The following is a 16644-nucleotide window of genomic DNA, read 5'->3' as shown; positions in this document are numbered from 1 at the left end:
ATTGATTTTTCTCCACCCATTCCACTTAATTAATAAGAATTGCGACTGTGAGAGATTCATTAAAATCATGATGTTACTTGTTCTATATATAACCAAAAAAATAAGCAAAAATAAAAAAAAAATTGTCCGTTTTCTCCATCTGAAAATCAATAAAAGGTTGCATTGTTATATAGATGCCAAAACAGTGGGGTAAAAAATAAATGTACCGTTAAGTAATCAGTGATGGTCACCAGACGATAGCCGGTCTAGGATGGCATGAGATCATTGTAAGACTCTTGCCTATCAGCAGTTGCATGGGCAACCAGAAAAGGATGCAGTTTAGGCCTTTCTCACATGTCCTGATATTTCCAGTACCGGAGTTGCGGCACGCGTGTGGCAACATTGCAACATCAGTACCACACGTATGTGCGCCTGGGAAGCAGCGGTATTGTTTGCGCTGTTCCCTGGTGCCGGGTACTGAACACGGCCTGCATCATTATCCACTGCTCTGCCGGCGATCGGTACAAGCAGGGGAGAATGTTAAGAGTTGCATTCGGCTGATAACAGCAAGAGCTGATGGGACTACTACTCCCATCAGCCTACATCTGCTGCCACTAATAACCTTGAGAGCAGGCGGCGGCTGATGGGTGTATTCATCAGCCTGAGCTATACATAAATAAAAAAAATTAAAAAGAAAGGTGTGGGTTCCCCGGTATTTTTGATAACCAGCCAGGTAAAACTGAAAGCTGTGGGCTGGTTATCAAGAACAGAGGGGTCACTCACACTGTTAATTTTTAAAAAAACAGTGTGTGGTGTCCCTCCCAGTTTTGACAACCAGCCTTTCTAAAGCAGACAGCTATAGGCTGGTATTCTCAGGCTGGTAAGGGGCCATGAATATTGACCCCCCCCAGCCTAAATATAGCAGCCTGCCGCTGCCCAAAAAATGCACATCTATTAGATGCACCAATTCTTGCGCTTTGCTCAGCTCTTACCAATTGCCCTGTAGCGGTGGCAAGTGGGGTTCATATTTTTGGGATTAATATCACCTTTGTATTGTCAGGTGACATCAAGCTCATGCCTTACTAATGGAGAGATGTTTATAAGACACCTATCCATTACTAATCCTATAGTTATATTGTAAATAAAGACACAGCCAGAATAAAGTCCTTTATTAGAAATCAAAACAAAAGTTTTCCATTTGTATTTAAAAATAACAAACATAGTTATGCTCACCTAACGCCTCATTCCACCAAAGACCTTGTCTCCTGTAATAAACCAAAAAATAAAAAACAACAATATCCCTCGCCTGTTCGTTGTTCTGTCCCATGCTGTAATCCATGAAGGACAAAAGGTAGGGGGCACAGCTGAAAAAGATCCATGCACAAAAAAGTGCACACCCATGAATAAAAATATGTAAAGACCTTGATATGTAAGAAAGTGCATAAACAATTTTTATTAGTAGACAAAACAAACGACAAAACACATCACATAGGTCCCATGAAGCAGCAATATAGCACACCACAATATAATATAATATAATATGGGTGAAACAAGCATCCCCAAGACACAGTAGTATATATATGAATACTTGCAGAAATAGTGCCAATCTGGGCATCCCCAGAAGGCAAAAAAAAGAGAGACAGAGCCCTGTATAAGATCAGAGTATTTGCATGAGATACCTGTAAAGATGGTGCCCCTATGAAAAGGAAGTACCCCTAAAATGAAAAAAACTTCATAGAAGAAAGCACCAAGGTAAGGCTTAGGGCTAAAATAGCCAGCAAGTCACCAACCAGGAGATCACTTGTCGGGGATAGCAAGGCAAATGGGACAGTGGTCCCGGGACCAAAGGTGAAGTGGGGAGCCCCACGCATATCGCTGCTGACCGCAGCTTTGTCAGGGGAAGTGTCAAGCTGTATTCCACGTCTGGGGATATATAGTTTTCAACCTGGACGGTGCCAAGATGTGACATGCCAGGCTGAGAACCACTGATGAATGAGCTGCTGTGAGTGCAGCATCAGAGCAGCGGTGACATCATTGAGGTTTCTGCCGGTCACTGAGGCTGTGTTCCCAGCTGAGCTAAACTGTGGTGACCTCTGCACCATGAGAAAAAGTGACTTAGTTCAGTTCAGCTAGTTCACTGCAGATCACCATGAGAATGGTGATCTGCGGTGAACTCACTGAGCTGCACTGCAGTGAACGCAGTTACTTTTTCTTGCCAACCTCAGAATACCAGCTCCTCCAGGTGTATGCTTTAGCAAGGCTGGTTGTCAAAACTGGGGGGACCCCACTTCGTTTTTTTAAATTATTTATTTAAATTTAAAAAAAAAAAAAGCACGAGGAGTTCTCTCTCTCTTGAAACATTTTTTTCCCCCTTATCATCTTCTTGCTTCTTTTAATAAACCTCAACAACCCTTCCTCCAACGCCCCTTGTCTTCGCTCCGTGTTCCCTCCATTCAGACGAGGGTCTGGACTGGGTCCCTTCTCTCCATGCTCCAGACTATTTTGGATTTTTAGAGCACCTGTTACCGCTGACTATGAAATGGACAAGATGGGTGGTTATTTTGGGGATTCCTGTCTAGAGCAGGTGGAGCTTTGTGTTTCTGCCGCTCGTGCTCTGGAACTCTCCCGTTTAGTGGTCCGCTGCATCGGCAATCTACTCTTCTCAGCAGGCATAGGACCCGCGTTGACAGGCTGAACGTGTAATGTAACGATCTCGCTGCGTTCCTACAAACTCCGTCGCGTGTGCTCCGTTCTTTGAGGTCTGTCCTCATAAATTCCTTGAATTATACATCGTTTCCTTTTGTGGTGTGATTTTTCACTTGGCACGTTCCGATCTGTGCCTGCTTTTTTGTGTTTTTGTGGGGGTTTTTTTGAGTGATGATTTAAACCCTGGAGTTCATTGGCCATCCACATTTTTCACATATTTGTAGACTTATGAACGCAACATGTGCGTTACTAACCAATACATGACTAAAATAACCTTTTATATGAATGACAACATTTACACACAAAATGCTAAAAATAATAAAAAAAATGCACAAAAATTTTCCAGCGCTTCCTTACTTGATCGCCTCCTTTCCTGTAATTCTATTGTTTCATATTACAACTAAAATGAATACATTTCTAAAGAAATTATCTCCAAATTTCCCAAGAGCTCAGCCCTGGGCCCTCCTTTTCTTCCTCACTAGCTGCAGCAGGATCCTCCCCCCCCTATAGAGCTGGAGTATAGGGGACACTTGAGGCTCCAACCGTCATCCTTGCCCAGTCCAGTTCTTTTGCACCACCACCATATTTTAATTATAACTATATGGGTAGTGTATACATTGGTCATCTCCCATCTGTAAGGAAAACTGGTTCCCTCCCTATTAACTGCCCACTTTTCAAAAAGTTAGTTGGACCTTTAGGCAGAAGACTATGGAAGGCTACCGAAAGTGAATTCTTAAAGGGGTTGGAAGGGTTCATGGATATATCTGCATTGTCATCGTTAAAGGGATTCCTCCATGGAAAGGGGTCATATCGGGAGGATCCAATGTTAGAAAAATTTGTCTACCTTCTTCCAGAAACCGCACCACCCCTGTTCAGATGTCTGGTGCTGCAATACTAGACCCAACCTGTGGATGGGGTGGCGCTGTTTTAACAGTGGTTATCTAATGTCTCGTAATGATTGTTACACACCAGTGATAACTGAATGTTTTGAGTTCTTTTTCCTGCAGGGTTACATGAAACCACTGAAGCAGCCAGAGAATTCCTTCTTGTGTGACCCATCTTTGGTGGACGAGATCTTTGACCACATCCCGGAGCTGCTGGAGCACCATGAGCAATTTCTGGAGCAGGTCAGCTACTGTATGCAGAACTGGGCAGACATCCAGACCGTGGGGGATATCCTGGGCCAGTCGGTGAGTAGCAGAGGCCTGGGATGTCCTGTCCTTGATGTCGAAATCCACCATGTTTTAAATTATTGCAATGAATGCAAACCCATGGAGGCAAATGCATGGCAAAAAGCAAGACTAAAAAGTATCGTAGGAGGCCACGGGGACCCCAGAGCTGCCGTAATGGCACTGAACCAAATCTTTGCATCCTAACTAAGCTGAGACTTCTGCTTCCTCCCTGAAAGTGCTTTTTGACCGGACGTCCACACCACAGCTCACATGCACAATCGGATGGCAATACAAACTCTTCTTCAGGTTTCCATTAATTTCCATGTTGGGAACATGACAAAATACAACTTTTTCATGTGGCTTGCATTGTAGTGGTGACTTCACCCCTCTCCTCCATTTCTTATTTTACGCTGTCTTTTTTTTTTTTTTTCTTTTTCTCATAAGACGTAATATGCAAATGGAAAATCTGTAGAAGACTCGGCTGAACAGATCGAGACACGTCGCACCCGCGAGGCGTCTCGTTAATTATCTGTTCCTAATTAGTGCTTTGATGTCATACCCTACAAGATCAAAACTGAGAGCAAGTCTCCGGAATATCTAATAACGTGATACCACAGTCGTGAATATAACTCCTGGGTGTCCCTGCTTGTCTCGTCGTACAGCTGGGTGACGGTCATGTCAGGTGTAATTTGTATTATGGTCAGATGGGGGGGGGGTCTTTTATTTTCCGTCATTTTCTTTTTGCAGTCTTCAATAAATCCAGATACATACTCTCTGACGCTTCTCCACTCATCACATACGGTAACATTATTCCTGTAGGCTCAGAGTCTGATCCAGCCATATAATATGGCAGGGTTATTCCAAAAAATTGCCAGAAGACACAGATACTGGGACCTAATGTAAAAAGGATGAACTTCTATCTGTAAAGGAACCAGATTTACCCCCCCCCAAAAAAAAAAAGACGTAGAAATCTCCTGCTATGGCATCACTGCTTCTTCATTGTGCAAATCCATAGTGGCTCCATTACTGGAGAAACCAATGCAGCCATGTGACGAGAGGCCGGGGTCATTACATATATCGGTCTCTTCTCTCTCGTGGCTGGACGTGAGACTAATACCTTGTTTATTCTTGTAGTTTTCCAAGGAAATACTGGTCAGCATCTACTCGGCTTATATCGATAATTTCCTCAACGCCAAGGATGCAGTCAGGATAGCGAAGGAAGCCCGTCCAGCCTTCATCAAGTTCCTGGAGGTAGGTCAATGCTATCTACAGGTGGACACAGCCATAATTGTAGTGTCTTATACATGTACCCGTCATAAGGGGTCATCTCCGCACCTTGTTCCCTACAAAGGGGGTTGTCTCCTCACCTGGTACCCAACAAGGGGGTCGTCTCCCCACCTGGTACCCAACAAAGGGGGTCGTCTCCTCACCTGGTACCCAACAAAGGGGGTCGTCTCCTCACCTGGTACCCAACAAATGGGGTCGTCTCCTCACCTGGTACCCAACAAATGGGGTCGTCTCCTCATCTGGTACCCAACAAAGGGGGTCGTCTCCTCACCTGGTACCCAACAAAGGGGGTCGTCTCCTCACCTGGTACCCAACAAAGGGGGTCGTCTCCTCACCTGGTACCCAACAAATGGGGTAATCTCCACACCTTGTACTCAACACAGGGGCTCTTCTCCATGCCTTGCACCCAGAAACAACACACGGGGGGGGGGTCTTCTCCATGCCTTGCACCCAGAACCAACACACAGGGGTCTTCTCCATGCCTTGCACACACACCAAACACAGGGGAATTGTCTCAGCACCTTGAACCCATAAATCTGGAGCTTCTCCAGATATTGGAAGTGTTTTGCGGTCTCTGACGAAAATGAGATGGTCCTGAATTTGGAGCTGGCAGGAGTGGAAAAAGACTGTCTTGAGCGCCAAATGAACTCCGTACTTAAGATGGACACTTAGTTGAGCGCATTTCCATCTGTACGGATTGGCCACTGGGACCATTGCCCGGCCGCCTGTATCTATGTCATATAATATTTTTTCTAGTTTACTTGTAACCCGGACGCCATAGAAGATAATTCCCACTGTCTGTAGCCGTCTTGTTATTTTGGTTGCCAGAATGAGCGTAGTAATTGAATTCCCGCTTGCTGACATCAGCCGGTGATTGTCTGCAGCGCCGCCTATTTATCATTACACTTATTTCCTGTGAATCATCCGCGTGCTGTCTGGATGGGATTATTAGACCTAATTGTCTTGTTGGCCATATTACTTTTATTGCATCTGGAATGAATTGTCCTCCGTCTCCTCCATCGCTCCGCGGCGAAGTGAAATGATTCAATTTAGTCTCCCGTCTCGGTAACGCCATTTAGCAAAGGAAGAAAATGGATGCAAGACACGGCCTGTGGAGCAGAACGCGCTTGTACAGGGCCAGCGGACCGGGCGGTGGTGTTCTTAGTCTTTGCAGACATAACACAGGCCAAGCGATGGCTTCTGGATGGAGGATGGCGGGGGAGGAGGTAATGGAATGAAGCTGTGGTGCCCGGGGGCCGTAATGTGCCACAGATGCTCAGCGTCAGGTGGGTGAGGAAAGGCCACAGGTACTGTGTCCTGCAGGAAGAGGACACGGCCGGAGCCAGGTTTACAATGGGCTCCTGTAGTGACTGGCGCTAAAATAAGTTACCGTGGTTACGCATGATCAAAACTTCCCCCCAACCTACAGGGTCAGTCCGGGACATGAAACATCCCCCCCAACCTACAGGGTCAGCCCGGGACATGAAACATCCCCCCCCAACCTACATGGTCAGTCCAGGACATGAAACATCCCCCCCCAACCTACAGGGTCAGTCCGGGACATGAAACCCCCCCCCAACCTACAGGGTCAGCCCGGGACATGAAACATCCCCCCCCAACCAACATGGTCAGCCCGGGACATGAAACATCCCCCCCCAACCTACATTGTCAGTCCAGGACATGAAACATCCCCCCCCCAACCTACAGGGTGAGTCCGGGACATAAAACATCCCCCCCCAACCTACAGGGTCAGTCCGGGACATGAAACATCCCCCCCAACCTACATTGTCAGTCCAGGACATGAAACATCCCCCCCCCAACCTACAGGGTGAGTCCGGGACATAAAACATCCCCCCCCAACCTACAGGGTCAGTCCGGGACATGAAACATCCCCCCCCAACCTACAGGGTCAGTCCGGGACATGAAACATCCCCCCCCAACCTACAGGGTCAGCCCGGGACATGAAACATCCCCCCCCAACCTACAGGGTCAGCCCGGGACATGAAACATCCCCCCCCAACCTACAGGGTCAGCCCGGGACATGAAACATCCCCCCCCAACCTACATGGTCAGCCCGGGACATGAAACATCCCCCCCCAACCTACATGGTCAGTCCAGGACATGAAACATCCCCCCCCAACCTACAGGGTCAGTCCGGGACATGAAACATCCCCCCCCAACCTACATGGTCAGCCCGGGACATGAAACATCCCCCCCCAACCTACATGGTCAGTCCGGGACATGAAACATCCCCCCCCAACCTACATGGTCAGCCCGGGACATAAAACATCCCCCCCCAACCTACAGGGTCAGTCCGGGACATAAAACATCCCCCCCCAACCTACAGGGTCAGTCCGGGACATAAAACATCCCCCCCAACCTACAGGGTCAGTCCGGGACATGAAACATCCCACCCAACCTACAGGGTCAGTCCGGGACATGAAACATCCCCCCCCCCCAACCTACAGGGTCAGCCCGGACATGAAACATCCCCCCCCCAACCTACAGGGTCAGTCCGGGACATGAAACATCCCCCCCAACCTACAGGGTCAGCCTGGGACATGAAACGTCCCCCCCCCAACCTACAGGGTCAGCCCGGGACATGAAACATCCCCCCCAACCTACAGGGTCAGCCCGGGATATGAAACATCCCCCCCAACCTACAGGGTCAGCCCGGGACATGGAACATCCCCCCCAACCTACAGGGTCAGCCCGGGACATGGAACATCCCCCCCAACCTACAGGGTCAGTCCGGGACATGGAACATCCCCCCCAACCTACAGGGTCAGTCCGGGACATGGAACATCCCCCCCAACCTACAGGGTCAGTCCGGGACATGAAACATCCCCCCCCCCAACCTACAGGGTCAGTCCGGGACATGAAACATCCCCCCCCAACCTACAGGGTCAGTCCGGGACATGAAACATCCCCCCCCAACCTACAGGGTCAGCCCGGGACATGAAACATCCCCCCCCAACCTACAGGGTCAGCCCGGGACATGAAACATCCCCCCCCAACCTACAGGGTCAGCCCGGGACATGAAACATCCCCCCCCAACCTACATGGTCAGCCCGGGACATGAAACATCCCCCCCCAACCTACATGGTCAGTCCAGGACATGAAACATCCCCCCCCAACCTACAGGGTCAGTCCGGGACATGAAACATCCCCCCCCAACCTACATGGTCAGCCCGGGACATGAAACATCCCCCCCCAACCTACATGGTCAGTCCGGGACATGAAACATCCCCCCCCAACCTACATGGTCAGCCCGGGACATAAAACATCCCCCCCCAACCTACAGGGTCAGTCCGGGACATAAAACATCCCCCCCCAACCTACAGGGTCAGTCCGGGACATAAAACATCCCCCCCCCAACCTACAGGGTCAGTCCGGGACATGAAACATCCCACCCAACCTACAGGGTCAGTCCGGGACATGAAACATCCCCCCCCCCCAACCTACAGGGTCAGCCCGGACATGAAACATCCCCCCCCCAACCTACAGGGTCAGTCCGGGACATGAAACATCCCCCCCAACCTACAGGGTCAGCCCGGGACATGAAACGTCCCCCCCCAACCTACAGGGTCAGCCTGGGACATGAAACGTCCCCCCCCCAACCTACAGGGTCAGCCCGGGACATGAAACATCCCCCCCAACCTACAGGGTCAGCCCGGGATATGAAACATCCCCCCCAACCTACAGGGTCAGCCCGGGACATGGAACATCCCCCCCAACCTACAGGGTCAGCCCGGGACATGGAACATCCCCCCCAACCTACAGGGTCAGCCCGGGACATGGAACATCCCCCCCAACCTACAGGGTCAGTCCGGGACATGGAACATCCCCCCCAACCTACAGGGTCAGTCCGGGACATGGAACATCCCCCCCAACCTACAGGGTCAGTCCGGGACATGAAACATCCCCCCCCCCAACCTACAGGGTCAGTCCGGGACACGAAACCCCCCCCCCAACCTACAGGGTCAGTCCGGGACATGAAACATCCCCCCCAAACCTACAGGGTCAGCCTGGGACATGAAACATCTCCCCCCAACCTACAGGGTCAGTCCGGGACATGAAACATCCCAACCCCCCCCCACAGGGTCATGGTGCACGAACGGAGGAGCAGGACCCAGGCGACGGTCTACCGGGGGGCCGCCATGATCCCCAGCTACATGTCCTGCTCCCTGAGGTAAATTTTTTTTATTTTTCTTCTTCTTTTCGCAGCAATGTACCCGGGAGAACAAAGAGAAGCAGGCGCTGTCTGACCTGATGATCAAACCTGTCCAGAGGATCCCACGATACGAGCTCATCGTCAAGGTAAGAGGCTCGGGTGGGATCGGCCACAGTCATTGACATCCAGAGCTGTATTCACAGTTCAGCTGGTTGCCCAGGGAAACAAACCGCTATTCGGCTCCTCCCTGTTGACCAACATGTGACCTACAAGCTGTCACTGAGCTGTGTATTTGATCCTTCTGACTGCGGGCTGCTCATGACGAGGCAGTTTCCTCCATCTTTCTACCTTCCATAATGGCACATTTTCTGCGTAAACATGACAATCGGCGGCCGCTGATCTCTACAGCCTTTCAGGGCGGACATGTTTGATCATAATGGCTCACAATAGTCATGTGATATAACGGTACCAGGTTGATGGTTAGAACAGTCTTAAAGGCACAGTGCTTGAATGATCCTAAATCTTACCTTGCTGGTCTGGAGGGGATCTTCCCCGGGCCTGGAGACTACTCCGCTGGTCCCGCGCTGGTCTGGGTGCTCCTGGGTTGGCAGCGAGATCTCGCCTGTCCCTCAGTGCTGCTGTAAATCCTTACAGACACTATCCCTAATCCTAGGAGGAACTCGCAGGGGGGCATCAGCTGCTCTACATTAATTTTTCCCAGCACCCCTGGAGGTTCTTGCGACTGTAAAAATCAACATCTCTGAGTCCACTCCTATCGGCGTTGTGGTATCATGAGTGTGAGGTTCCTTCTGATCTTCTGCTGATGCTGGCAACCATGGTGCACACCTTCCCTGCTGTGCTCCGGTTCTCCACATCCCTCCATCCCCTTACACCTCTCTATATACAAGGCATACAGCCCTATTTATATGACATACAGTGGCATGTACAAGTTTGCACCCCTGGTCAACATTACTGTATTGTGAACAGTTAGGGTACCGTTACACCTAGCAATGCACCAGCGATCCCGACCAGCGATATGACGCGGTCAGGATCGCTGGTGCATCGCTAGGTGGTCGCTAGTGAGCTGCCACATAGGCAGATCTCACCAGCGACATCGCTGGGGACGGGGATCGCTACTTACCTGTCAGACGCGGCGATCCTGCGTCCTCCCGCCCGGCTCCACGCGTCGCTCGTCGTCACAGCAGGAAGCGCCGCAGGAAGCAGACGACGAGAAATGGTCCAGGAGCTTCTCGCGCGATCAGCGATAACCAGCGGGGGAGCCGGTCGGAGGTAAGTATCACATGTAGCGATATCGCTAGAAATATCGCTGCAACGTCACAAAATCGGTGACTTTACAGCGATATTGCTAGCGATATCGCAGTGTGTAACGGGGGCTTTAAGCGAGTTGAAGATGAAACACAGAAGATAATCATAGAATCGTAGAGTTGGAAGGGACCTCCTGGGCCATCTGGTCCAACCCCCTGCTCAAAGCAGGATTCGCTAAATCATCCCAGTCAGATGTCTGTCCAGCCTCTGTTTGAAGACTTCCATTGAAGGAGAACTCACCACTTCTCGTGGCCTCTTGTTCCACTCATTGATCACTCTAACTGTCAAAAAGTTTTTTCTAATATCTAATCTGTCTCCCCTCCCATTCAGTTTCATCCCATTGCTTCTAGTCTTTCCTTGTGCAAATGAGAATAAAGTTGATCCTTCTACAATGTGACAGCCCTTTAGATATTTGTAGACAGCTATTAAGTCTCCTCTCAGTCTTCTCTTTTGCAAACTAAACAATCCCAAATCCTGCAACCTTTCCTCATAAGACAGGGTTTGCAGACCGGTCACCATTCTGGTCGCTCTTTTCTGAACTTGCTCCAGTTTGTTGATGTCTTTTTTTCAAAATGTGGTGCCCAAAACTGGACACAATATTCCAGATGAGGTCTGACCAAAGAGGAGTAGAGGGAAATAATGACTTCACGTGATCTAGACTGTATGCTTCTGTTAATACATCCTAGAATTGCATTTGCCTTTTTTGCTGCTGCATCACACTGTTGACTCATATTCAGTCTGTGATCTATTAGTATATCCAAGTCTTTTTCACATGTGCTGTTGCTTAGGCCTATTCCTCCCATTCTGTATATGCTTTTTTCATTTTTATTGCCCAGATGCAGTACTTTGCATTTTTCCCTGTTAATAATAATCTTTATATAGCGCCAACATATTCCGCAGCGCTTTAGTTTATCATTTCATACACAACAGTCATAAGTAATAACGTTAAAGATAATACAATCATTAAAGCACAATAAGCTGCCCCTGCTGGTGAGAGCTTACCATCTACAATGAGGTGGGGGAGATACAAAGTACAGGTGTGTATTTACAATGATGGTCCAGCCATCTTAAGCGAGTGAGGGATGGATAAAGGCTGTATAAGCTAGTCACCAGCCAGTATGTGTGGTGCGATGGAGGGTTATTCTCAGATGGTGAATGGGCTAAACACACACACACTCACTTACACATAAAATGGCTTTGATTAGGGAATGTGATAGGCCACTCTGAACAGATGTGTTTTTAGAGAACGCCTAAAACTGTATAAATTGTGGATAGTCCTAATTTCTCGGATAGAGCGTTCCAGAGGATTGGCGCAACACGGGATAAGTATTGGAGATTGAAGTGGGAGGTAGGGGTTAATGCGGATGTTAGTCGAAGGTCGCTTGAAGAGCATAACGAGCGGGTAGGCCGATGAACAGAAAAGAGGGAGGAGATGTAGGGGGGCCGCACTGTGGAGAGGACGGGTAGGGTGTTGAGCAGAAGGAGATGTAGGGGGGTGCCGCACCGTGGAGAGCTTTGTGAGTGAGAACAAGCAGTTTGAATTGGATCCTATAATGAATGGGCAGGCAGTGTAATGACTGGCGAAGAGCGGACACGTCCGAGCACTGATTAGCCAGATAGACGACCCAGGCTGCTGCATTAAGTATGGACTGGAGAGGGGAAAGTCGAGTAACGGGAAGGCCAATTAATAGAGCGTTGCAGTAGTCCAAGCAGGAGTGGATTAGGGCAACAGTGAGGGTTTTTGTTGTTTCCGTGGTGAGAAAAGGGCAGATTCTAGAGATATTCTTTAGGTGTAAGCGACAAGAGTTGGCAAGAGATTGTATATGGGATGTGAAGGAGAGATTGGTGTCAGACATAACACCTAGTGATGAGCGAGTATACTCGTTGCTTGGGTTTTCCGAGCATGCTCGACTGTCCGAGTATTTTGGCGTGCTCAGAGATTTAGTTTTGTGTCGACGCAGCAGCATGATATTGGACATGATATTGGAGACTGTGGACAGTCAGTCACTGGCGTTCTGTAGTACAGGGGGGGTAAGGTCGGGGGATGACGTATATAGTTGTGTGTCATCAGCATAAAGATGGTACTGAAAGGCAAATCTGCTGATGGTCTGTCCAATTGGGGCCGTGTAGAGAGAGAAGAGAAGGGGGTCAAGGACTGAGCCCTGAGGTACCCGGACAGCTAGAGGAAGAGGAGATGACGTGGAGCCAGAGAACAGAACACTGAAGGAGCGGTCAGAGAGATAGGAAGAGAGCCAGGAGAGTGCAGTGTCCTTAATGCCTAGTGACTGGAGCCTAGAGAGTAGGAGATGGTGGTCAACAGTGTCGAAAGCTGCAGATAGGTCAAGAATGAGCAGAGAGTGGTCACCGTTATATTTTGCTGTCAGAAGGTCTTTGGTCACTTTGATGAGTGCAGTTTCTGTAGATGACACATTTCCTGTGTATCATAGGAAAAAAAAATTATATAGATGGCGGGGGAGCAGCAGGTGACAGAGGCAGGAGCCGGCGGCTGTGGCTAAAGTCTGTACTGCTGCTAAAGAGAAATGAATATTATTTTCTCTTATAGCGCGCAGAGTGACAGCTGCAGTTGCAGCCGCCGGCTTCCAGAAGACATCCGATCCTGCTCACCCTCCATACCAGGACAAGACGGGGACAATGCATACCCGGATAAATACTCGAGTCAATAAGCTTATCCAATTTTCAGTAGCAAAATTAGGTGCCACGGAATAATATATATATATATTTAGTATTTTTTTACATTTTAAAAATTACAAAGAGGAAAATGGACCAATGCAAAAGTTTGTGTACCCTGCATGGTTAGTATCTATTAGTACTCCCTTTTGCCTGTATCACAGCTTCAAAACGCTTTTTGTAGCCAGACAAGAGTCTTTCAGTTCTTGTTTGAGGGATTTTTATCCATTCATGGAGAATTCCTCCTGTTCCATGAGATTCCTGGGTTGTCTTGCTTCCTCTCCTGTTTTGAGGTATAGCCACAGATTTTCAGTGGTGCTCAGATCAGGGGACTGTGAGGGCCATTGTAACCATTGTAAAACCTTCAGCTTGTGACTTTTGAGGTCGTCTACTGTGGATTGTGACGTGTGTTTAGGAGCATTATCCATTTGTAGGAGCCATCCTCTTGGATCCAATCCTTATAAAAAGGGAGGAAATGGTTGAGGAGGTAAGAGTGGCTGGGACCCTAGGAGGTAGCGACCATGCTATTTTAGAATTTTGGATAACTAGAGGAGGAAGACCTGTGAAGACTCAGACGTCAAGGTTAGATTTCAGAAAGGCAGATTTTAAGGGACTCAGAAAGAGAATTGGAGGGATCCAATGGCTGGATATCCTTAAAGACAAAAATGTCCAGGAAGGATGGGAAATCTTGAAAAATGAAATTCTCAATGCACAATTGTTAACAATTCCGAAAAGAGGGAAGAATAGGAAGCGTTTAAGGAAACCAGGATGGATGAACACAGAACTTAAACACGTGCTAAAAAGGAAGAAATGTTTATAAAATGGAAAGAGGGAGGCATTTCTAAAGAAGAATATAATGCTGTCTGCAGAACCTGCAGGGCACAAATCAGATTATCTAAAGCTGACAATGAATTGAGGCTTGCAACAGACATCAAAAGCAATAATAAAGGATTTTGGGGATATGTCAAAAGTAAAAGAAATGTCAAAGATGCTATAGGATTTTTACAGGATGAAAATGCTGAAATAGTAAGCCAGGATGTTGAGAAGGCCGAACTTTTAAATTCCTATTTTGCATCTATTTTCTCTCAGAAAGGAAATGTAACATCAACTGTTCTTCACTGTCCTATTAAGGGAATAGAAGAATCCAGGATATCTATAAGCAGAAAGCTAGTGAGGAAACACTTAGCTAACCTAAATGAATTCAAGTCTCCAGGTCCAGATGAATTACACCCCAGAGTATTGAAGGAGATAGCAGAAGAAATTTTTGAACCCCTCTCCATAATCTTTGAAAATTCTTGGAGAACAGGAGAAGTCCCAGAAGACTGGAGAAGAGCAAATGTTGTTCCTATCTTCAAAAAGGGGAAGAAGGTGGACCCAGGCAATTATAGGCCAGTGAGTCTGACGTCTATACCAGGAAAGATCTTTGAACAAATGATTAAACAACATGTATGTCAGTACCTGGATAAGAATGACGTGATTAAACAGAGTCAGCATGGGTTTGTAACTAATAAGTCATGTCAGACTAACTTAATTTCCTTCTATGACAGAATCATTGATTGGGTGGATCAGGGAAATGCTGTAGATATAGTATATCTTGACTTCAGCAAAGCATTTGACAAAGTATCTCACACAATCCTTATTGAAAAAAATGACTAAGTATGGAATGGACAAGGCAACTGTTAGGTGGATTCATAACTGGCTTAGTGATCGGACCCAAAAAGTGGTCGTAAATGGCTGCACATCCAGTTGGAAGAATGTCTCATGTGGAGTACCACAGGGCTCTGTCCTGGGCCCTGTATTGTTCAACATCTTTATCAATGATTTAGATGAAGGAATTGAGGGTAAACTGATTAAATTTGCTGATGACACAAAGCTAGAAGGGATAGCTAATACTAGAGAAGAGAGAGGATTCAAAAAGATATAAATAAACTGGAGAAGTGGGCAGCAACTAACAGAATGGTTTTTAACAGGGGAAAAATGCAAAATTCTACATCTGGGCAATAAACATGAAAAAAGCATATACAGAATGGGAGGAATAGGGCTAAGCAACAGCACATGTGAAAAAGACTTGGGTATACTAATAGATCACAGACTGAATATGAGTCAACAGTGTGATGCAGCAGCAAAATGTCACGTCCGCCATGTCTGTTTGTCTCAAGAACTCCTGGAGCGATGTGCATGCGCATGTTTTGTCTGCTGTCCTGCATGTTCGCTAGAGCTGTGTGCAGACTCACCTCATGTCTGAGCTGCAGGATCCCTGCGTTTCTGCTCTGCCTTCTGTGATCTTCTCGTCATGTCTGGAGTCCTTGATCATGTGATGTTTCTTAAGATCCTGCACTGTCTGGTTCTGCAATCATCTCGTCATGTCTAGAATCCCGGATCATGTGTTCTTCCTAGGATCCTGCACTGGTTGGTTCGGTGATCATCTCGTCATGTCTGAAACCCTGATCATGTGACGTTTCCTAAGATCCTGCACTGTCTGGTTCTGCTATCATCTCGTCATGTCTAGAATCCCGGAAGTTCTCCCCTGGTCCTGACCTGGAGGAGGAGGTGCTATGCCCTATATCAGGCCGCCTCTTCCTATGCTCAGGGCCTGATTATTGTGTTGCTTCCCTGCAAGGCTCTGGGTCTGTGGGGTTGCTCCCTCTATTCTGTGCCCTTGCACTTTGCTCTGTAGTGCGTCTCTTCACACGCTCCGTGCTCGTATTCCGCCTCTTGTCTTGTGCCATGTCTTGTGTTGTCTCTCGTGCCATGTTTGTCTTTGCCTTGTAGTCCTTCTGCTGTTCTCTGTCTTGGTCTGTTTTTCTATGTCTCGCCTTAGCTATGCTTTGACTTGTAGTCCTTCCTTTGTTCTCTGCCTCGCCTGTTTTGCTATGTCTCGCCTTAGCTATGCTTTGACTTGTAGTCCTTCCTGCGTTCTCTGCCTCGCCTGTTTTGCCATGTCTTGCTTTTGCTATGCTTTGACTTGTAGTCCTCCCTGTGTTCTCTGCCTTGCTATTCCTTGCTTTGTGTTCCTCCCTATGGTCTCAGTCTTAGCTTGCTCTGCCTCGCTCTCTCCTATGATGCTCTTCCCTTGGCCCGGCTCTGGGCTTCTGCCTACGCTCCGCTGCTAGACTCTGTCCTCGCTCTGACCTGGCTCTGTTTCTGCTTGTGTTCCTTGCCTTGTTCCCTGCCTTGTCCTTGCATTGAACCCCGGCGTGGGTTCCCCTTGGCCGTCTCCTGTGTCGTGGTAAGTGCCACGTGTTTGTGTACAGCCGTGTGTACTGGCCAGTGTGGCGTGCCCCCTGCGTGGCTCCTAGCACGCAGCCCTTC

The 16644-nt window shown here is 48.1% G+C and overlaps 1 protein-coding gene across 3 annotated transcripts in view; it reads left to right on the top strand.

Annotated features, from left to right (window-relative positions):
• Nucleotides 1-16644, top strand: part of ARHGEF17 (Rho guanine nucleotide exchange factor 17) — a 246728-nt gene that overhangs the window by 190488 nt on the left and 39596 nt on the right. For all 3 annotated transcript variants that reach the window (XM_073548568.1, XM_073548567.1, XM_073548566.1), the window contains exons 4-6: nt 3693-3875; nt 4992-5108; nt 9372-9464. In XM_073548568.1, the coding sequence (XP_073404669.1) occupies nt 3693-3875; nt 4992-5108; nt 9372-9464 (393 nt within the window). The remainder of the gene's footprint in view (nt 1-3692; nt 3876-4991; nt 5109-9371; nt 9465-16644) is intronic.

Source organism: Dendrobates tinctorius, unplaced genomic scaffold, assembly GCF_039654945.1.
Source record: "Dendrobates tinctorius isolate UK_male_01 unplaced genomic scaffold, ASM3965494v1 ptg000157l, whole genome shotgun sequence".
Taxonomy (NCBI): domain Eukaryota; kingdom Metazoa; phylum Chordata; class Amphibia; order Anura; family Dendrobatidae; genus Dendrobates; species Dendrobates tinctorius.
The sequence above is the reverse complement of the archived record's forward strand: the minus strand, read 5'-3'. Positions and strand labels throughout refer to the sequence as shown.